Below are 23092 nucleotides of genomic sequence, written 5' to 3'. Positions count from 1 at the left end.
TTGTGTTAAAATAATAATTATGATTATTCTTTAATGATTGGATTTAATGGTTACAGAGAGCTTTAGGAAACCCTTAACCCCTGGGCCTGAGTGTGAGCTGCCTACAGCATATCCAGAGGAAGCTCAGACAGGAGACAGGAATATTTAAGATTACTGGCATACAGACGGTAACCAAAATCTTGCAAGTGGGTAATATCACAGTAGTAGATTAATTCTTTCTGGCTCATCCTATATTCATATTTTTGGCCCTCGCAGGGAATAGCCCTCCAAATACAACTTTTAAAATCTCAGTTCCTTAAATTATTTTTTAATGCAACAGAGTGACTGCTTCCCTTTCTATTAACCATACCACATCAGACCACATCTGAGTGTATCAATTGGTTTACCTACTCTTCATAAAAACTGTGGCACGTGCCCTGCCCAGCTTCGTTCTAGGTACTAAGTTTCTGCTCCGCTCTCTGGGAGAATCATGAGGCTGAATTGTTATGAAAATGAAGTAAGCCATCTGTATAAGAACAACTATCATGGTGCCCACCATTATAGCAGGCTTTCAGGCAGCATTGATAGTCCTCATCTCCTGTGTTTTTGTTCATGCAGCTCAATCTTATAATTATTTTTGGCAGCTACATTTTAGTGTTGACTCACACTGAGTTTGCTGTCAATGTAATCTCATGTCACATGTTAAGACATGTGAGTTCTGTCTCATCCTACAAAAGGAAAACCCACTGAGAAGATCCTAGACTGATCTTCAGTATCCTTATGGCTATCATAGATATCACTCCCCAAATCTATTGCTCATCTGTGCTCTCAGTTCCTATTCACAGCACCACCATCCACCCAGGCTTCTAAGAAAGAACACTCAGAGCACATAACACAAATACGTAATTATGTATATAAAATTCTCTATATACAAAACACATGTATCTGTCAAATCTAAGAGGATGCTATGTGCCTGATGCCAAGAATATTTTTTATCTGACCAAGAAAAAAGCATAAGTGTTGAAAGAGAGCACAATTCCAAAGCTAAGGGGATGAAAGAAAGAAGAATCCAGATAGTTATCAGAATAGCACTGCCATCAGGAACAAAACAAGAAGTCTCTTTTTAAAATTCTCGACTGTTTTAAAATTTATGGCAAAATATGAAATATAATTATAAACCTAAATAGTATTAATAAAGAAGAAGAACACTAGTTGATCCTCACTTAACTTGAAAACAGAATGAACTAAAAAGTACTGTATAACTGAGCATTTAGTAAAAAAAAAAAAAAATACATAAGATACTTTCTAAAGTAATGGCATTCCTATATATAGCAGTAAGTGTGTGTGTAAGTTGCTCAATCATGTCTGATTCTTTGCAACCCCATGGACCGTAGCCTGCAAGATTCCTTTGTCCACGAAATTCTGCAGGCAAGAATACTGGAGTGGGTTGCCATTCCCTTCTCCAGGGGATCTTCCTGATCCAGAGATTGAACCGAGGTCTCCTACATTGCAAGTGTACTCTTTACCATCTAAGCCACCAAGGAAGCCCACATAGCAGTAAGCATTTTGAAATTATCACACTAGAGATAACTTTTATAGTAACAATAAAAATATAAAATAACTGAGAATAATCTTAAGGGGAACTTTTTTTATTTATTTGAGGTCAACTACAAAAAGTTTACACAGATGTAAAAGAGTAAGTGGAAACTCGTATCATATTCTTGGATTGAAATTTCAAATATTAAGATGTTAATTCTCCAAAAATTAATATAGTTTTATTGAGACTCTGATAAAAAAAAATACCCCAATAACCTTGTTTTGTGGGGGAGGGCAGAGACGAGGAGAAGGTAATTGACAAGACATCTTTAAATTTAGTCTGGAGGAATAAACACAGAGACAGAAGATGAATGTCCTTATTGTGAAAACAAGGAACAATTCAAAACAATGAGAAAAACACTAAATATTTTTAGAAAAGTGAAGGAAAAACAAAAGTAGACAATCATAGAAGAAATATAAATGGCTCATAAAAGAAGAAAAATTTCAAACTTTTTTGTAATAATATATACACTCCTTTTTTAAAATCAGCTAGAGATTGGTGAATTCATTTAAATGATAACATACAGTGTTAGAGGGGGAAAAAAACCATAGGATCTCTAACATCATTGCAATCGAGATACAAACTGTTGTACCTCTTTTGAAAAGCAATTTGGTGTAAGTATCGAAAGAATTAATAATGTTCCCAACGGTTCCATCTATAAAATATATTTTAAATAAATAAAACTGTAGATGAAGAACTATGTACAAAGGTGTGCGTCTTTCAGTGAAACACAATAGATAACTCTAAAACAGAGCTTTCATAAATGCTGGCAATATTTCTGCCAATGACTTACATGTTCACAATTTAAGTATGGTTAATTAAATTATGGAATCTCCATACTGTTGATTATAAGCCTTCATCCCAATTTAATTATTCAAATAGTTTCCCGGGATATGTGAAATACGCATGGTATAATGTTGACTGGGGAAAAAGTAGAGGATAAGTAAATATCTATCAACATAAATGAGATGGAAACTAAGTTATCCCCAAATTTCATAATTACTTTTTAATTAGAAGGAACAAAAGAATGAGAGAAAGAGGAGGGGGAAGACAGCAAAGACAGGGCAAGAAGAAAGTGAAACTCAGAAATTGTTAAAACGAATTAGTAAGGGAGAGTGCCTAGTCATACCAGGTATTAAGATGTATCATATGATCACAGTAATTTAGGTGGCATGTTACTAAAAATAGACACATAGCTCACTGTAACAGGATAACTCTGAAATAAGGCTTTAATTATCCAATAATTTATAATGATATATCTTTAGGAAGACTTGGCAAACCAAAAGAGAACAGAAGACTATTTAACAAAGAACTGTAAAGAATCTGGAAATAATTTTGAATACATCACCATCCCACAACTTTATACCAAAACAAAAAAAAAACTGATAATGAATTTTAAAGTTACATATAAAAATGTCAAACTACAGAATAATTTTGAGAAAAATTCAAATTCCTGAGCAGGAGAACTCTAAGTTTAATGTAGTAATAGAAGAAATCGTAAAGAATAAAACCAATAACTTTTCCTAGAAAACAATTTTCAAATTCAATAAGTAAAAAAAAATTAATTTTATAAGCAAAACACAAACTAAAATAAAAATAGATACAATTTTTAAATAGAGAAAAATTGAGACAGCAATTGCTGAGTAGCAGATTTTTTAAGACTGGAGCAGGCTCTAACATCCACTACTGTCTGGTTTTGTATTTTTAAATAATGCCCACTCCTATCTACTGCCTTTATCAGATTCCTTCTGCTGGTTCCTTTTGTGACAGTCATAGCCTTATTGTTTTACATTCATGGGCCAACTGCAGGCAATTCACATTTCCAGTCTCTGTGCTTATCAAGAGCCACTTCCCCAATGAGTTAAGTTTGGAGCCTGAATCAGCCCTGATTTAGATTTTAAGAGAGATGAGAACTCAGCCTTCCTCCTGAAGGAGCTTCCTCTTCCTCCCCTCGTGGGGAGACAGGCAAAGTTTACCACTTAGAAAGATGCTCAGGACTTGTACTGGTTCCAAGGTCCCTCTGAATTCCTGTACTTTTGTCATTTCACTGCTTTGTCACTTTTATGACCCAAGGAGGGTTGTTTGGTGGGATGGTGCAATCAAGATACTACCTGCAGGGACAGATTAATATGTCTGGACTTGGAACCGAGAACTGGGTTCTGGTTTTGCTTTCATCAAGAAGCTCAGAGCTGCACGTGCCGCTTGCCTCTAAGGAGTACTGAATGAGTTCATCTCCACCCAACATGATCCCTGCACCTGCTACTTGCCCTTCCCCCTTCCATCTAATGCCTCAAATGTTGAATTACTTTTCAGAATTCAGGAGACTTGGGTAGGCTGCCTCACATCTTTTGTGGATCAAGGAGAAAGGAAGTAGGATGTTAGATAGCTCCACAGAGGATGCCTGCGTGGGCAATGCTTTCAGCCTCTCTGTCCATGAGCGTGCCTCTCTAGGAAACATTCCTATCTTCACTTTCAGCACTGCTGTGAGGGCCAGCTGCTACGAGGGCAATGCTCACCCTCTAGAAACACAAGTGCTATGAAAACAGAGACTGATGATGAAGGTGAAGAGGTTTTCTAATTACAGCTCATACCTCGTAAGTTACAAATGTCTTGCCTTTGGGAGACAAGGTTCTCAGAGAGAAAACTGAGCTGTATTGGCTGTATTATAGGGGCTCATCAAGCAGACATTTTAATAAAGCCAGACATCCACTGCCTCCCACAGTGTGAGCTTTCCTCCTTGTGATGTTGGACTTTGCAGGTGAGCTCCTGCCTGGTACACCTAGGGATGAAACTATCTTTCTGCCCGTGAGAGCTGCTGTATATGACAGTCTCAGCAATTAACTACATGTGGCAATAAAGGTACGAATGGGGCAGGCTGCTGAGGAGCAACTGGACAACTGGACTCAGCCTGTTACTTCATCTCCTTTTCTGTTTATAAATTTCCTAAGTACAATTCCTCATCTCCTCATTTTTATTCTAGACTTCCCTTTCTTTGTATGCAGCCGGTTTTCATTCATTCAAGGGGAAAGTGAACTACTGTTCACTGAGTATAAACTACTGTTTATTTATATTTATATATGTTTTTATATATAATTGTGCCATATATAATTATGTCTATAGATAGATATTTATAGAGAGATTATAAAACTGTATTAGGTCTTTAACCCACATTGTGTCAATTTTTCCCCACAATAGCATTGTGCAGTCCTTCTTAGATCTGGTTTCACACATGAGGATACTGTCATAAAAAGAAGTGAAACAGCTTAGCCTAATTCTCAATAAGAGGAATTGGCTGAGCTGATACACTTTCCTCTTCAAACGAGTGCAACAAAATGAGTAAACTAAGGTATACACACCTGGGAGGGGCCAGGCTGTTCGAGGCTCAGGTTCTAGGGTTGTGGACACTGGTCTCCACTTGGACTGTCACTCTGATTTCTCTAACATCCCCAAGTTAGAGCCAGGGCACACTTTTTTTTTTTTTTTTTTTTTAATTCCAGGTTGCCAATGCAGTTTCCATACTCTCATCCCTCTACTTCTAACGCAACTTTGGTGGTCCTGGTGAGAAAGGGAAGAAAAGGGAAAAAAGGCAAAAGCCCAGTTTCATAGTGCCACCCTCAGGGCCTATAACAAATGCCACACATTCCACTATTAGCAATTGTATTTCTTGGACCCCATGAGTCACCCTCAGTTACAATACAAATGAACCAAAAAAAGTTACTCACTGATGATGAAATTAAATTGGCTTATTAAATAGGTCTAGAACACAAAGCAGTACCCACAAAATGAATAAAAATAACAGATTATTATATTAAGAGTCAACAACATACCCTGAGCACTGTCAATGGATCAGGCAGTCACTGAGCAGTAGACATGCATTGTCTCCATTCACCCTAAAAATATACTCTTACTCATAAAGGAGCTGAAACTGGAAGAGTGAAGCCACTTTCCTGAGGTCAGTGAGGATGTGGGGGAAAGAGACTGTAGGTTGACTGCCTGGGAACCTCAGGCTAATAGAATATAGGAGCCAGGTGGTGTGTTTAGGAGCAGCACGCAGTAGGAGGGAGGCAGCTAGGAGCCAGATGGGGCTGAAAGCAAATGCTGATAAAATATTGAGTAGGAAAATAATAGTTTCAGGGGATTATGTGCTGCAGGATATGCTTTTTACAAAGTCCTAAAGCATGAAACCTCAACAATATGCTATTATCAATGATAATATTAATTTAAAAACCAAGGGAATAAATTCCACATAGTGTCTAGCTCTGGGGGTAGCTAGGAGACAGGGACAGAATAATGGAGGAACACATAGATACATGCAAATTACTGCTAATTTTTCCAGTTCTTAGGCTGGATGCTGGGTACACCAGGGGTTTATTGTGTTATTTAAAAAGTGTGTTCAACAAAAAAAGGAAAAATGTAACCAAAAAGCCAGGTATAAGGAGTTTGTCTTCAATCACAATTATGAAAAAAATCTAACTTTGTGTACCCAGGGAATTTTTTTAAAGAATGGGGGAATGATAAATAAACAGCCAAATACTCATTTTCAAATTTAAGAAATAAAACACTGCAAATAGAGTAGAAGACACCTGTGTACCCATCCCCGATTTCTCTTCCATTCTTGGTACATGGATTCTTTACCACTTGCACCACCTGGAAAGCCACATATATATTCCCTTACATTTAAAAAAACTTCTGAGCATCATGAACAACAAGAAATGCTTTTTGCATGATTTAAAATTTAAGAGACATGGTGTTTCATATGCTTCGCATCATAAGACTACCTCGGGTTTTCTTTACTCAACGCTATGTTTTGGCATCAGACCCAGTCCCCGCATTTTCTCGTTTGTATACTATTTTTTTTATTATGGGCTTCCCTGGTGACTCAAATGGTAAAGAATCAATATGAAATTAATTTTATCATATAAACATGGCATAATTTATCCACTTTCTTGGTGAAGAAAATTTCATTGTTTATCATATTTATCTGTTAAAAACAATGCTGCCCTCAACATAATTCTCTCCCCATGCACCTGCACACGGACAAGAGTCTCTCTAGATAAAGTGTAGGTGTGGGATTGCAGAGCAATGGAGGACACACACACCGTGAGCTTCGCCAGGCAACGCCAAATCATTTCCTAAGGCATTTATGCCAGTCTACACATCCACCAGTGATGAGCGAGAGTGCCCTTCGCTCTACATTCTCACCAGCACTCAGTATCATCCAATGTGTGTTTTTTGTCCATTTTGGTGGGTGTGAAGTGCTGTCCAATTGTGGTTTGGCATTTTTCTAACTACTAATAAGGTTCAACATCTTTTCTTACTTTTATAGGGTAGGAGTCTTTTTTGGAAAAGAAAACTTTGTGTCTTTTGTTAATATATTTTTTCTGTTGGAATGTTTGTCTTTTTCTTATAGATGCACAAGCATTAACTGTATACTTTGAATGTTCTTTGGTTGGTTTCATGTATTGCAAATATCTTCACATTCTGTTTTGTATCGTCAGTTGAATAATAGTGACTTAAGTTTACTACTACCAAATATATTAATCTCATTTGCAATATGTACTTTGGTGTCTTCAGTTCAGTTCAGTCGTTCAGTCGTGTCTGACTCTTTGCAACCCCATGGACTGCAGCACGCCAGGCCTCCCTGTCCATCACCAACTCCCGGAGCTCGCTCAAACTCATGTCCATTGAGTCGGTGATGCCATCCAACCATCTCATCCTCTGTTGTCCCCTTCTCCTCTTGCCTTCAATCTTTCCCAACATCAGGGTCTTTTCAAATGAGTCAGTTCTTCACGTCAGGTGGCCAAAGTATTGGAGGTCCAGTTATAGCATCAGTCCCTCCAATGAATATTCAGGACTGATTTCCTTTCGGATTGACTGGTTGGATCTCCTTGCAGTCCAAGGGACTCTCAAGAGTCTTCTCCAACACCATAAATCAAAAGCATCAATTCTTCTGAGCTCAGCTTTCTTTATGGTCCAACTCTCACATCCATACATGACTATTGGAAAAACCATAGCTTTGACTAGACGGACCTTTGTCAGCAAAGTAATGTCTCTGCTTTTTAATATGCTGTCTAGGTTGGTCATAGCTTTTCTTCCAAAGAGCAAGTGTCTTTTAATTTCATGGCTGCAATCAGCATGTGCAGTGATTTTGGTGTCTCAATAAGAATTCTTCTTGACTTTATAAATGTGTTCTCTACTGCAACTTCTATATATATAGCAAATTTCCACGTTTGCCGGCTATTTTACTGGGTCACTCTTCTCTTGGTCTATCTCTGTGCTAAAACCTCAGCACCTTAACCACTGCAACTTGATAATGACACCTACTAGGGCAAGTTCCCTCCTCTAACTGTTGCTATTGCTGCTGTGTTCCTCCTCTTTCTCCCCTCCTCCTCCTTCTACCCTTATACTCGCCTCTCTTCCTCATTCTTCTTCTGGAATACCTTAGTTATTCTTGGACTACTTACTGTCTCATATACATTTTAGAATCACCTTGTTAATTTCCATGAAAAGCCCTGTTCAGATTTTAATTTAAATTCTATCAATTATTGCATCTAGCAATTATGCTGTAAAGAATTCACATCTTTCTTATATGAAATCTTTTCATAATTGAACATAGTACATCTCTCCCATTTATTTAGAGCTTCTTTCTTGTCTTCCCATTGATTTTTATCATTTTTCATTTAACGTGTCTTGCACATCTTTTGTCAGATTTATCCCTAGTGTTTGGTGTTTTTTTTTTGTAGTTTTTAAAAAAGCTCTCCTTTGTAACTCTTTATTGCTAGTATATAGGCATGCTGCATTATTACTTGGTTCTTTTTTAAAAAGATATATTTCCCAATTCTTCGGGCTTCCCAGGTAGTGCTAGCGGTAAAGAGCCCACCAATGCAAGAGACGTAAGAGATGTAGGTTCAATCCCTGGGTCAGGAAGATCACTTGAAGGTGGGCACAGCAATCCACTCCAATACTCTTGCCTAGAGACTCCTATGGACATAGGAACCTGGCGGGCTAAAGTCCGTAGTGTCCCAAAGACCTTCACCAACTCATCACCACCAAGAGCTGGAGTTACATGTATCAACGTGTACTGAGTAAATTAGATAGTCAGGCTGATGTTGAGTTGTACACAATATCATGGCTGTATTAGTTACTAAAATATTGAAATATTTCCAATAAAGGACCCCCCTGACTTCCCTGCTGGCACCCTGGCCATCCTGGCCTCTCTCCATGGACAGACCCAGACTTCCCAAACTCCCAAACATTACTAATGTGGTTTAACATCTTATATTTATAGGATAGTATAGTTGTAGTCTCTTTTTATAAAAGGAATTTTGGAGTCTTCTGCTAATTTTTTCTATTGGAATTTTTTCTTATTAAGACAGGCATTAATTGTATCTTTTGAATGCTCTTTATGGCTTTTATTATTGCAACATACTTTCACTCTTTTTTGTATCTCTATCCAAAAGGGGTGGGGGGCCGATGTAGATGAGTGTTCTGATTGCTCCATTCCTATGCCATGTGAGTTGTTAAAAATTTTGAAAGTTGCCTTGTACGCTCACATGCCAGTGCTAACATAACACCAAGGGTGAAATATTCATCTGAGTCATTTCTCAATCAAGGTGCAGAGAGCTCAGAGGAGATCAGCTCTGGGGATCAAGGAGGGGGTCAAGAGATCTGAACTGTAACCAAGGAGATGCAAGTCAGCACCCACCTCTGGGGATCCCCACCTGAATCTCTGCACCGTGCCTCGCTCCTCCCTTTGGAGTTCCCACAGGCACCTTGATCATATTTCAGACTTTAAATGCCAAGTCTGCTCTCTTCCTGACTCCATACTGGTGGAACAGTGTCTCCAACCACCTTGCCCCCAACAGTAGGAAATTCAGAATTATCCTAGACTCTGCCTTACCCATAGTACTACTTACCAAGATCTGTCAGTTCTAGGCCATTAAAAACAAAATCTCCTAAATATGATCTTTTCTCTATCCCAATTACTCTGACTCCTGAGTTTTTTAACAGTTTCTTAATCAGTCTCTTGGCCTCCAGCCTCTTGTTTCTCCAGCCCGTCCCCTGCACCGCTACCCACATTCGCAGTCCCACCTGGCCCATGAGCCTACTCTGTTTCCTCATCTGTGGAGAGGAGTATGTGGAAGCCATGTGCCCTGGCAGCAGGGAGTGTTTTGTCACTGGTGCAAATATAAAGCAGATCGTCTTTGAGTTGGTTTTATTATTGTGTTTAAATTCCTTGCAGACAATGCACCCCTTTTTGCCTACACCTGCCTGGCCAGCTGTTCTCATCCGCTTCTCCTTGGTGTGAAACTGGAGACGTGATCTGCCCTATAGAGCTGCTGTATGCTATGCTTAGTCATTCAGTCATGTCAGCTCCTTTGTCCATGGGGATTCTCCAGGCAAGAGTACTGGAGTGGGTTGCCATGCCTTCCTCCAGGGGATCTTCCCAACCCAGGGATCGAACCCAGGCCTCCCGCATTGCAGGCGGATTCTTTACCGTCTGAGCCACCCAGGAAACTAGAAGGTTAAATGAAACAATACTTGCTGCGAACTTAGCCCAGGCCCCTGCACATGGTGAGCATTTGGTCCATGTTAACCATGATTAATAATAACGTTATTATTGATTCCTTATCACCTCTGTGATTCCTGTTTCTGTAAAACCTTTTCTGCCTGGCCTCAGTCACTCCCTCCCATCCTCCTGAAGTCCATACTCTTGGCAGCAAACTATTGACTCTGCCTTCACCCCACCAAGTTCTTCCATGTTCCCCTACCTTTGCAAGTGCACTTTACTCAGCCTGAAATGTCCCCCTTCTTCTCCATGGGTTCATCATTTAAGATCCAGCTCACAGTCAGGCTTTCTATGACACCTTCCTCAAATTATCCAGACAAAAAGGATGCCTCCTCCTGCTATGCACCCAGGCCTTCTGTTCCTATCTTCTCTTTAAACCCAGCCTGGCTGGAGTTCCTGGAAGAGAGAGACCCTAGTGCTTATTTTGGTGATCAAATTTGTAACCACAGTCACCAAAATTGTGCCGTAACAGTGGCTTAATACTTATGGACGTTTTGCTTATTTTGTTTGATTTTATTGGAAGGAATGAACAAATGAATAAAGGAGAATAGTTTGACTTCACCTAGACCTAGCAAAAAGTTTGGGTAGTGATAGTATTGGTCATTTGGGGTAAGCTAATATCGGACTCTTCTTTCCATGCGCCAAGAAAAATATTACCTAACAATAGAGAACCTGTCATCCTAAGAAACTGAACTCAGTAACTGAAGGAAAGCCTATATTTAAGAGCAGGGAGAGTGTGAAGCAGGTCAACTCTGTCTTCGCAGCTGTCCCTGAGAGGGCGCTGTTCCCAAATCAAACCTCCAGAGGCCGGGAATGAAATACCAGAGCGTTCCCACTGAGCATGCATCCCTCCCTTCCCAAGCAGCGAGAGGTCCTGGGTCCCCAGTGGGGCCACTGCCCACAAACATGGCGGCGCCCTTCTCAGCTTCTCTCCGCCGGGGCCGCAGGGCCGCGCCAGCTTTGCCAGTACTCGGGGACTTCCTCCGCGAGCCGGCTTCCTGCAAGGCTGGCATTTAAACCCGCGCCTGGAGCTGCAGGCTGCGGCTGCAGATGCTAAGCTGTCCGCGGGCTGGGCAGCGCCGCCGCCTCCTCTGAGCCTCCGGGGCGGGCGGGAGCAGATTCTGAAGCATCCTTTTACTGCACCGGAGCCAAAGTGGGAGAGAGCTGGGGGAGACCGGGGGACCCAGTATCTGACATTTTAATTGCAGGTTTGACTTTTTCCCCAAGATCGCAGCTCTCCCGCCCAACCCAGATATTTTTCCTCTCTCCGGCCTTGATTGCTGAATGAAGCCGGGGCTGGGCTTGGTCCCAGGAGCAGGGGAAGAGCGCGTTCGCGGCCCCACGCCGTCGCCCCGGGGACCCCCGAGCCCTGCGTCCTGGCCATGGTGCGGCTGAGCCCGGCGCTCCGGTGAGGCGGCGGCGCGGTTGGGAGCACCGCGGGCCGGCCCAGCGGGACACCTTCCCCGAGAACCCGGGATCGCCGACTCCACGCCCTCCTGCTGGGACTGTGCACCGGGGGCGAGCAGGCGACCGGTGGCCGCGATGTTCAGCTGGCTGCGCTCCGACGACCGCCGGAGGAAGGACCCCGAGGTCTTCCAGACCGTGAGCGATGGGCTCAAGAAACTCTACAGGACCAAGCTGCTGCCCCTGGAAGAGCACTATCGCTTCCACGAGTTTCACTCTCCCGCCCTGGAGGATGCCGATTTCGACAACAAGCCCATGGTGCTGCTGGTGGGCCAGTACTCCACCGGGAAGACCACCTTCATCAGGTAAGCCAGCCAGGGTCCCCCAGCAGCCCACCCAGTTGCCCAGCGTTAGACCCTCTGCTCACTCCCGATGCCCCGCCTGCCTGGGGAAAAGAGATAAGTCTTCCCTTGAAATCTCTGAAGAAATCCTTGTATGGGGGTTGTCCAAAGCTTACCCTATAATTTCATTGGATGGTCCCTTGCTCCATCCTACCTAGCACCTCTCCACTGCACTCTGCCCATGAAGTGTGAAGTTCAGAGCCATCCCTATGCTACCCATTTTATGGATGGTGAAACTGAAACCCAGGAGGCACAAGTGAGAGGTATCCTGGTCACAAGAATACGTTAGGCTGGTGGGGGTGTCTGACACCCTTTCCTTGTAGGGACATGCACTCGATGGTCAGGACCACTTTCCTTGCCTTCTGAAAGCTTCAGTCACTCACATGGGGGCTTTACAGTGGCAGCTGAGGGGGTGGGCCAGGGAGCCCGCTTGTCCTTCTTTCATCAGTTTCCTTTTCCAATCAGAGCTCCTTACAAATATCTCTTGGAGACTGGAGACAAGCAGTATCTAGAGGCAGAATGCTATTTTGTTTCCTGTTGATCTTCATGGCTCAGTAATCATATTAAAGTCTTTTGGAGGTGGACAGAATATTGGCCACTGTCTCATCCAACTCCTTGACTTGGCAGGCAAGATAACTGAGGCGTAGAGAGGTTAAATGAATTGTCCAAAGCCATATAACAGGATGGGAGGTTGACCTGGGATGCGGTCCTAGATGCATGGGAGGAGATGGTTGGCTCAATGCCTGTAACTTTGAGGGTGAGTCATCCATCCCCTTGAATTACAGAATCCTCGGGCTGTGGGGATCCTCAGGAAGTCAGCTGTCCACCTGGCCTTCAAAAGAAATCCACTTATTGTCCACCAGAACGATAAGGACCTTTCATATCTTTAGAAGACAGGCTTCTCTCCAGCCCTCAGGCCACATAGCCTTCAAGGCCAGGCCATCTTCCTTGGCCTCATTCACACATTCACAGGCCTGAAAGCTGTTGAGGGTGCTCTGTGTTGAGTGGCCCTCTGTGTTGAGAGTCAGGCTCATAGAAAGTGGTGATGGGTTCAGCTCCCCCCTGCCCCCGCAGAGTCAATGGTGCCCATCTCCTATGGAAGGTTTCAAAGCGGGGATGCTCTTGTTTCCATTCATTGACCTGCAACATGCAAAGCACCGTGCTTTGTTTGGTGGAGAGCAGAAAATTTCACAGTCTAGTTCCTGATTTTCTAGATTCAAATTTTCCCTAGTGCTAAGCTTTTGACATAAGCCTTCTGGGAGCAGGGCACACATCATATTAACATGGCATGTCTAAACGGGACATCAGCTGAGTTTTTCCTTGTGGGGTGGACAGCCTTGGACTCACTCAGCTTGAGAGGCTGAGTGATTTCTGAAGTTAGGTACCCAGGGGGATTGTTGGCTTTTGGAGGTCTTATATTGTTAGAACTGCAAGGACCCTTGCAAAGAATCTAATTCATTGCTTCTTAACTTTTCAAAAGGTCTATGGACCCAATCTTTACAAAAATGCACCTACATCCCAAATTTACATATAATTTTGGGAGTCCAAGCCTTGGACGTTAGGGCAAGAACCCCCGATCTAATGCATCTCCCTTTTTTTGTTAAACGCCTGTTGCTGCCAAAGACACTTCAGAGCCTCCTGGTTCTCTGCAAGGTCTCCTTTGTAACATGCATCTTCCACCTGGCCCCATGGGAGGCACAGGCCGTTTACAGATGGCTCCTGCCCATCGCGTGGCCTTCCCCAACCCTCTGGACACACCTTGGTTATAATTCTTAGTAGGTTGTTTAGAACTTCTCCTTCCTGCGGCACCAGCAATTACTGCCTAGCTCCCTGGGGCCTTGCGCGGGGGTCTCTGCTACAGGAGCTCCCAGTAGACATTTGCAGAATGGGAGGGGAGGTGGGGAGAAGCCAACAACCCCGAGGGCGGGATCCCGGAACAGCAGACGCGTTTAAGTGCCTCTTGTCTGAGATACTCTCCTGGCTTTGCCTGAGTCATGCTGGCTGTTAACTGGGTCTAAGAAAGTGGCAAAGCCGAATTGCTATAGATTACTGCTTATCTGAGGGAGACAGGAAGGCTGAGAGAGGCAGAGCCCTCCTGTTTCTTATCCTCTGAGTACAAGCATTCTCCCTCCCCACTCATGTCAGTAACCGAATTTAGCTCGTGCATCAAAAGCTGTCTCCCTTTGAGAGAGAGGATCCCAGCAGGGGAGGAGGGGTTGGCAGGACAGGGAAGGCCTCCAAAACCAAATTACATATTTTCCTTTCTTCTCATTAAATCCACTGAACAGTAATTATTTTAAAAAATTGGAAAATGCAGACAAGAGTAAATTTGAGGAAGATGAAAAAATGCCCCATCATCATCCTACAACTCAGGGGAAACCATCTTAAATATTTTATATATAGTTCAGTTCAGTTCAGTCACTCAGTTGTGTCCAACTCTTTGCGACCCCATGGACTGCAGCACGCCTGGCTTCCCTGTCCATCACCAACTCCCAGAGCTTACTCAAACTCATGTCCATTGCCCTGCCAGTGCAGGAGACATAAGAGACTTGGGTTCGATCCCTGGGTGGGAAGATCCCCTGGAGGAGGACCTAGCAACCCACTCCAGTATGCTTGCCTGGGATATCCCCATGGACAGAGGAGCCTGGTGGGCTACAGTCCATGGGGTCGCAGAGTCAGATACAATTGAAGGGACTTAGCAGCAGCAGCACAAATATATAATGTATGTATATAATATATGTATATGTGTATATAATACATATTATGTCTTTCCAGTATTTTTAGCTATTTTATAACACAGTTGAGGTCATGCCATAATGTAATTTTGCATGTGGATTTATTTCACTTATAGCATGAACATTTCCCGAGTAAATTTTTAAATCTCTGTAAGCATTAGTTTTAAAGCTGCATGATATTTTACTGTATGTATATGCAGTTATTCATTTAACCAATCTACTTCTTTTGAATATTTGAAGTTGTTTCTAATTTTATTTTGTGCTATTACTGTAGGACCAATCTGACTATCTCTGTGCATAATACTTTTCCACGGATTAGGCTGTTTTCTCAGAGATTCCCAGAAGTGAAATCACTAGGTCAAAGGTTGTACAGAGTTTTAGTTTGTGTTGTTTTTTTTTTTAACTTTTTCTGACTTTTTAATCTTGATAGTAAGAGTCACATTTTTGAGTTGCTTTTCAAAAGAGTCAGTTGATACCACACCCCTTCCCCAAAACAGAGAAGATTCCACTTGGGGTGACTAGGAGCGCCTGGGTGCGGAATCCAGCCTGCCTTCACAGCTGCACCCTCTCCCATCCCCGCTTCTTGCCTTGGGTATGGCCATTCACATCTTGTATTCCAGCCTGAACCTGAGAGGGACCCTTCCCTTGGAAATAAAGACTTGCCTGTTCATCCCCTGGCCCTTGGCCTTCTGTCTCCTAGTGTCCATCTCCTTTCAGTTACATTTCCTTGCCTTGGGGTCTATTTCTTGTCTCAGGAAGAACATGCAGAAAAGGACATTCTTCTAATAACTAATTAATGTGCTATGATCTCTGCCTGAAATAACTTCACTGGCCTCAGGCCCAGCAACCCAGGGTAATAAAATAAACAATAAATTGGCCGGGTGGCTGCTTCCTCCAACACAGGCTGCCTCTTCCTAGTACAGTAGCTCTGTGTCCTTCTGGCCTGGGAGCCTCTCCTCCCACCTCTGCTGTTTTTCTCTCTTCATTCTTCCTCACTCTGGCCTGCAATCTCAAGTCCCTCCTCCTTTGCACCGTTTGGCCCCCTGGTCACAGAGATGAATGGCTGGCTGCCCCAGGGGCTATAAGACTCAGGATCCCAAGGCCTCAAACAGGGCCTCGCTGGCCTGTGGCCACGCTGTAGTAGAGGGCCTGGGGCTTTGGGTGTGGGGCTTGCGGCTGCTGGAGCTGAGTGGCCTGTGTGTCCATAGGGAGAGCTCAGCTGGTCTTGAGCATCTCCCAGCCCTTCTATAGCATGACTGAGCCTCTACAGTACCAACGGGCACATGGTGGGGAGGGGGCCAGGTGGCTACTCAGCTGGTCCTTTCAGCCTCCCCCTTTTTCAGGGGGCTCTTTGCATCCTCCTGTAAAGGTGACTCAGCATTTGCCTGTGGTTGTACCCTCTCTCATCACCTCTCTGGCATCTCTGCTGCCCAGGCCTCATAGCAGCATCATCCCCAGAAAGGATGATTCTCTAATAAGCTGAAGGGCTAGTGAAGGGGCCCCTTTCCATTCCAGTAGACCCACTGTCTTTTGCCAGGCCATCCTGCTAGCCACAGCCCCAGCAGCTCCTCACTCCTGTCACCCATCTGAGGTCCATGGACATCCTTTTCCTGTCAGGGCTCTGATCTGCTAGTCCCTAAGTGGGACTAGGTCGACATCTGCCTACCTCTTACAAGGCCTGAGTGTTACTCAGAGGAGCAGAGGGCAGAGCATTGGTCTACCTCCTGATGTCTGGCTTAAGATCTGTCTTGAGAGTCAGGCACAAGCTGGAACCAAGATTGCCAGGAGAAATATCAATAACCTCAGATATGCAGATGACACCACCCCTATGGCAGAAAGTGAAGAGGAACTAAAGAGCCTCTTGATGAAAGTGATAGAGGAGAGTGAAAAAGTTGGCTTAAAACTCAACATTCAAAAAACAAAGATCATGGCATCCGGTCCCATCACTTCATGGCAAATAGATGGGGAAACAATGGAAATAGTGACAGGCTTTATTTTCTTGGGCTCCAAAATCACTGCAGGTGGTGACTGCAGGCATGAAATTAAAAGATGCTTGCTCCTTGGAAGAAAGCTACGACCAACCTAGACAGCATATTAAAAAGCAGAGACATCACTTTGCCAACAAAAATCCATCTAGTCAAAGCAATGGTTTTTCCAGTAGTCATGTATGGATGTGAGAGTTGGAATATAAAGAAAGCTGAGTGCCGAAGAATTGATGCTTTTGAACTGTGGTGTTGGAAAAGACTCTTGAGAGTCCCTTGGACTGCATGGAGGTCAAACCAGTCAATCCTAAAGGAAATCAGTCCTGAATATTCATTGCAAGGACTGATGCTGAAGCTGAAGCTCCAATACTTTGGCCACCTGATATGAAGAACTGACTCATTGGAAAAGACCCTGATACTGGGAAAGATTGAAGGCAGGAGGAGAAGGGGATGACAGAGGATGAGATGGTTGGATGTCATCACCAACTCGATGGATGTGAGTTTGAGTGAGCTCCGGGAGTTGTGAAGGACAGGGAAACCTGGTATGCTGCAGTCCATGGGTCACAAAGAGTCAGACACGACTGCGTGACTGAATGGAACTGAACTGAGAGTTAGGTGTGGAGGCCATCAGGAGAAACAGGACTGGGAGAAGGACCTCTGGGGAAGGGCTCATCCCACTCCTACTGACAGGAGAATGCAGCCACAGGAAGAACATGGGAAGCTCAGCAGAACCCAAGCTCCACCTGTTCCAGCCAGGAGACCTTGTTAGGAAGGGTCTAAGCTTTCTGAACCTCAGTGTCCTTATCACTAACATGTGAATAATGGCAACCACCTCATAGAGTTATTTAGGCCAGCCTGTATCAGGGGCAGTTAGGCAAGCCAAGGCTAGTAGGAGGTCTGACTGCTGGTCTGCCTACTAGTCTCCTTTGTGCTTGGGTCACTTTGTCCCCTTGTAGAGGTTGCTGTGCGCCAGGGACAGTGGTGACTGCTCCATGAAGCAAAGAGCTGACTCAAACCTCAACTCGGCCATTGAGTCCCCCATCTCTTACTTCACTTTGTGTCTTTGGGGTGATTTACAGTCTCCCTGAAACCTTGTGAGGCCAACCAGACAAGTAGTATTGTCTTAACCCCATTTTAAAGCTGAAGTACAAAAGGTTTAGAGAGACCAAAGATACAAATATATAATGCAAATAGGGTTCCCTGGTGGCTCAGACAATAAAGAATCTGCCTGTAATGCAGGAGATCTGGGCTTGATCCCTGGGTCAGGAAGATCCCCTGGAGAAGGGAATGGCAACCCACTCCGATATTCTTGCCTGGAGAATTCCATAGACAGAGGAGCCTGGTGGACCTCCATGGAGTCAAAAAGAGTTGGACACAACTGAGCAACTAACACTAACTAACCTAACACAAATACCTGTAACACAAGGCAGAAAGTGATGTGTGCCTTTAGTGTCAACCTCAAGATATGCAAATTAAGAGCTATGTGTATTTTCACGGAGGTGCGAGGACCCTGGGTTTGGAGTCCGTCCAGGTAGAAATGCACTGGGTACTTACAGACATGTGTTTTCTCTAATTATTATCTGTGCTGATGTGAGCCCATGTCTGGTGTAGCCGCTGCTTTTCCAAAACTCATGTGTGTCTTTGCAAAACCTTCACTCTGCCCCCCTGAGCTAGTAAGAAACCCAGGATTAGCCCCACTTTATAAAAACTGGGGAAACTGAGGCAGTGGGCTCTGGAGGGACTTGTCCAAGGTCACATCTGCAGTGAAGCAGCCATACATCAAGGCGCATTCCCTAACTGAGCTGAGGCATCGGGTCCAGCCCAGCCATGTCCTTGGGCAACATGGCTGGTGGTCCCCGTCCCTCTGTTCCCCACCCTTGGTGCTGTCCCAGCAGCAGGAGGGTTGGCCCCACTGTTGCAGAGGCAGGGACCCCAGAAGCAGACTAGGTGGATTCTTGGCTATGCCTCACCCTGAGTGCTCAGGTGCCAGTAAAACAAGCCGCATGCTTAGATTGCCAGCCAAGCAGGACACTGAAAAATGAGGGAGATGATGTTAGGAAACAGTTTGCTTAGGAAAAATAGTCCTCATGGGAAAAACCAGAATTGCATTTGCCTTCCTTATATCCATTTTATTTATTTTACATTGGAAAACCTCTGCTCTTTGGGCCTCTAAATATTTATATTTGGCCCTGAATGGGGGCAGTCTCCATCTCCATTTGCTCACCTGCAAAACTGAAATAATTCAGCCATCCTACAGCACTTCTAGGACCAACTAAGTGGAATCATTCAGGGAAGGGGCACAGAAGAGCACCTGGCTGGCTCACAGTGGGTGCTCTGCCCGCCAGCCCCTCCTTGTTCTCCTGCTTCCCTGTCTCTGCTGCTCCCTCCCGGGCCTGAATTAACTTTTCTTTTTTTACCCTGCTGTGGGAATGTCTTTGCCTGGCAACAGAGGCGATCTGTATCTCTCCCCATAGAGAAAGCAGTCATGAGAGCCCTCAATAGGTTTTCCTTTCTGGACATAATGCTGGCTTTGTTAAGGGGGCCCTCGGGGCTGCAGGTCATACCCAAATGTCCCTGAGAATTTACCCAGCCCTGGGTTCTCTGCTTGGCTTGACTGCATCCCTGGATTTGCTTTGGGATTCACTGAACTCTGTGTTTCTCCAGACTCATGTGTGGTCAGCAAATCCAGGGTCATGTGGTTTTAGCCGAAGGGCTCTTGCTGGGCCACTTGAGGCTCTGGAAACATCCCAGGAAGTGGCCCTGGCTATGCTGGGGAGCATCACCCTTTGTTCCACCCCATGGAGCCCACCAGGCTCCTCTGTCCATGGGATTCTCTAGGCAAGTATACTGGAGTGGGTTGCCATTCCCTTCTCTAGGGGATCTTCCTGACCCAGAAATCAAACCTGGGTTCTACTGCATTGCAGATTGTTTACCGTCTGATCCTGCAACAAATAGTTTGATCTTTGGGATGGTGATCTAGGTACTAGGTACTAGTTTACGCACTTACGGCCTATAACTAATTTAACCCTCAGAACACCCAGTGAGATGGATTTACCTATGAGGCCCATTTGATGGTAAAGATTATAGTGCTCACATCAGAGGAAATGTGAGATGAAACGAGATAATCCATAGACAGTCTGGAACGCTGTCTGGCACAAGTGCTTAATAAATCAGAACAATGACCTCCCATTTTATAGAGGAAAGTGCCAAGGTTTGCAGAGGTCGAGAACCTTCTGAAGGTTAGAGAATCCAGGTCTGCTGGTCCCAGGCCCTGAGGCTCCCTGCCTCTCCCCTGAGGCTCTGAAGGAGAAGGTATGCTTGAGAAAGAGGAAACCCTGTCCACGGGCCGCTGGGGTGATACATTCTCATCACAACCCAGCTTTCAGAATGGGCCTCTGATGGAAGGAAGTCCTGTCTTCACACCCAGATGTTGGAGGGAGATGAGGGGCTTCACCAACCTAAAACTGCCGGTGTAGGTGGGTGGCCCCCCGGGCAGCATCTCCTCCATGGCAGCTCGCCTGCTAGCTCCTTGGGGAGCGAGCCCTGTGGCAACTGAACTGCCCGGGAAGCACGGAGTAAACAGCTGAGAACACAATGAGATGCCCATGAGCTGGAAGAAACCCCAGCCAGTTTCCCAGGCTGCCGCCTGCTGGGCAGAGGGTGGGCATGGGGGTGGGGGGGCTGGCAAAGAGCATTTCCTTAGGGTAGAGACAGTTGAAGAGCGAAGGATTTGGTGTTAGACTGATAAGGGTTTGGGTTCCTGCTCCACTGTTAACTCTTTAACATGGAGGAAGCCCCATAACCCTTCAAAGCCTTAGGTTCCTCAATACAGTTGTCCCTCATTCCTTGGTGTCCATGGAGCGCTGGTTTCGGGACCCCACCTCCCTTGCAGATGCTGAAGCCCCTTCAAGTATAAAATGGCACAGTACAATAGACCCTCCGGATCCATGGGCTCCACATTCAATGACTCTGACCAATCACGGAATTCAACCCGGGTTCTCCATGGTTGGTTGTGTTCTCAGATGTGGAAGGCTCAGATACAGAGACCCCCAACTGCACCTACTAGGGCTGCCAGAAGGAGCGACATTCTTGAAGTAATGAGGGTGATGTCTGCCATGGACATGCTATTGTCAGTGGTGCTATCAGCAGAATGACAGTGTCCAGAGCAGGTTGTCAACCCTGGCTACAACTAGAATCAACTAGGGAGTTCCTGAAAAAGACCAGTGGTCAGGGCCCCATCCTGGACCAGTGGGTCAGAACCCCTGGGCTGGACCCAGCACTGTTAGCTGGAGCTCCACGGGCTCCACGTGCAGTGGCTGAGGCCCGCGGGCCCAGGAGTTCCCAGGCTCCCTTCCCGGCCAGCAGTCTCTGACTTGCCATCTCTTCTCCTAAGGGCTTCTTGACATTTCCCTCTGGGTGTGAACATGGCCCCTTAAGGTCTAGGGGGAGGGTCTTGGCACACGCTGAGGGCTCACTCAAGGGTCTCTGTTTGTTGGGCAACCCACCCCTTAGCTTCTTGTCCGTCATGGCCCCTGGTACTCTCCGCTGGCCAGTACCAACCCAGGGCAGCACTGGGCTCCCCTGCCTGCAGTCCAGCCTTAAGCAATTTGGGCTCAAAGCTGTTCTGAGCTCCTGCCAGAGAGTCTGGTTTTCCTTCCAGCTTATTCTCTTCATTCTCTGGCTCACTGTGGGCTCCAGAGGGGGCTGTGGAGAGGGGCGTTAGCCTCAGGCTCTCAATGCTTAGACTTGCTTGTCCCACCCACCCCTCCGAGTCATGGAGGTGAAAAGAAAAGGACCAAGGACAAATTTGATATTTTAAGTTCAACTGAAATCCCACTTCCTCCCAAAGGTCTTCAGATTCTGCATCCATGAAAATCTCTCCCTGCCATGAAATTTCCTTGATTGCCCCTCCACTGTGACTCACCCCAGCATCTGCCTTGCTGTGGGCGGGCGGTGTTGATCTGCCCACAGCATCCCTGCATTATGACTGTTCTCGCTTCCACCAGGTATCTCCTGGAACAGGATTTCCCGGGCATGAGGATTGGGCCAGAGCCGACCACTGACTCCTTCATTTCGGTGATGCGCGGCGAGGTGGAGGGCATCATCCCCGGGAACGCCCTGGTGGTGGATCCTAAGAAACCTTTCAGGAAACTGAACGCCTTTGGCAATGCCTTCTTGAACAGGTGGGTACAGAGGGAACGCACGCATCCTGGGTGCTCTCTTTTCTCCTTGGAGTATGATAGGGCAGGGCAAGGTCTTGGGAGACCCTGTATCTTTTCCAGACCTGGAATCTCTCTTGATTGTCCCTTTCTTAGTGGGAATGAAACCACCACTGATTAGGGATATGGAAGCAGCTAACACTGGCATGATTTCTCCTGATCAAGTTGGGGGAGGGATCCAACTAGTTAAATCCCATCTCTAATCCACACCTCTCTCCAGGAAAAGCAGAGAGGGCTGCCCTCTGTAGTTCCCAGCTTTTGCCTATGCTATGGAATGGCTTTTGAGCCAGCTAGAAGGAGGCAGAGGATGGTTCCTCCTGTTTTGAACATTGTTTTTACTTGGTGGCAGGGACCCTGGACTTAAGGTAGAAGCCCTGGCTTTGATCACTGTCCCTACTACTAAACTCACTGTGTGACCTTGGACAAGTTCCCTCACCTGAGACAAGTCAGCCTGTAAACACCAGGGTCACTGGGTCAATTTGAGTGGAAGAAGCTCTAGTGGCTGCTCCGAAGCTGACCTGGGCCTGCCCATTACTCTGCTTACCTAGAGTGCAGGCTGATCCCCTGATCAGACTGAGAATGTAGATCCACACCACAATTTTGCATGCATATCGCATTTAAAAAATTTTTAAGCTATTTTCTATGATTGAAGGCATTTAGAGTAAAGGTAAAGACTATGGGCTTTGGGTTAAGAACCAATCTAATAGCACCATGCGCTTAGATAACCTAACTGGTCTGTGTCTCACTTTTCCCATCTGTAAAATAGGATAAGAGTAAATGTCCTCCTCCAAGGCAAGAGGACTTTGTGAGAAAGTTGGCATTTGACACAGATATTCAATGATGAGTGAAGTCACATGCAAAGGGTTAAAAAAAGGACATTTCAGGCAGAGAAAACTGAAAAAAAAATGTGTATATATATGTGTGTGTGTATATATATAAGCAGAGAGGATTCAAAGAATGTGGCTTAATGCAAGAACACTGTGACTTCTCTTCTGGAGCCGCCACAGCTGAGTGACAGATATATACAAGAACTGTTGGCTGGGGACCGGCCAGGCACATCCCCTGGGAGGAAAAACAAGGAGCAGGGCAGGGCAGGGAGTTGGGGAGGCCCTTCCATGTACCACCAGCTTCACTGCAGCCATGTACAGGATGGCTACACCCCAGGTGCCTGCTTCTCATCCTCGTACTGCCCAGGGGTCCTATTTC

The 23092-nt window shown here is 45.2% G+C and overlaps 1 protein-coding gene across 4 annotated transcripts in view; it reads left to right on the top strand.

The window, feature by feature from the left end:
* Window positions 1-11052: 11052 nt before the first annotated feature.
* Window positions 11053-23092, top strand: part of EHD3 (EH domain containing 3) — a 28620-nt gene continuing 16580 nt past the window's right edge. For 2 of the 4 annotated variants that reach the window (XR_006269495.1, XR_006269493.1), the window contains exons 1-2: window positions 11054-11914; window positions 21674-21850. Coding sequence is in view for 1 of the 4 variants with exons in the window: in XM_043469011.1 (XP_043324946.1) it covers window positions 11688-11914; window positions 21674-21850 (404 nt within the window). In the remaining 3 variants the exon portion in view is untranslated. Of the gene's footprint in view, window positions 11915-21673; window positions 21851-23092 lie in introns of all 4 variants that reach the window. The other 2 variants (XM_043469011.1, XR_006269494.1) reach the window with 2 other exon arrangements.

Source organism: Cervus canadensis, chromosome 5, assembly GCF_019320065.1.
Source record: "Cervus canadensis isolate Bull #8, Minnesota chromosome 5, ASM1932006v1, whole genome shotgun sequence".
Taxonomy (NCBI): domain Eukaryota; kingdom Metazoa; phylum Chordata; class Mammalia; order Artiodactyla; family Cervidae; genus Cervus; species Cervus canadensis.
Note: the sequence above shows the minus strand (reverse complement) of the source record. Positions and strands in the feature narration are given on the sequence as shown.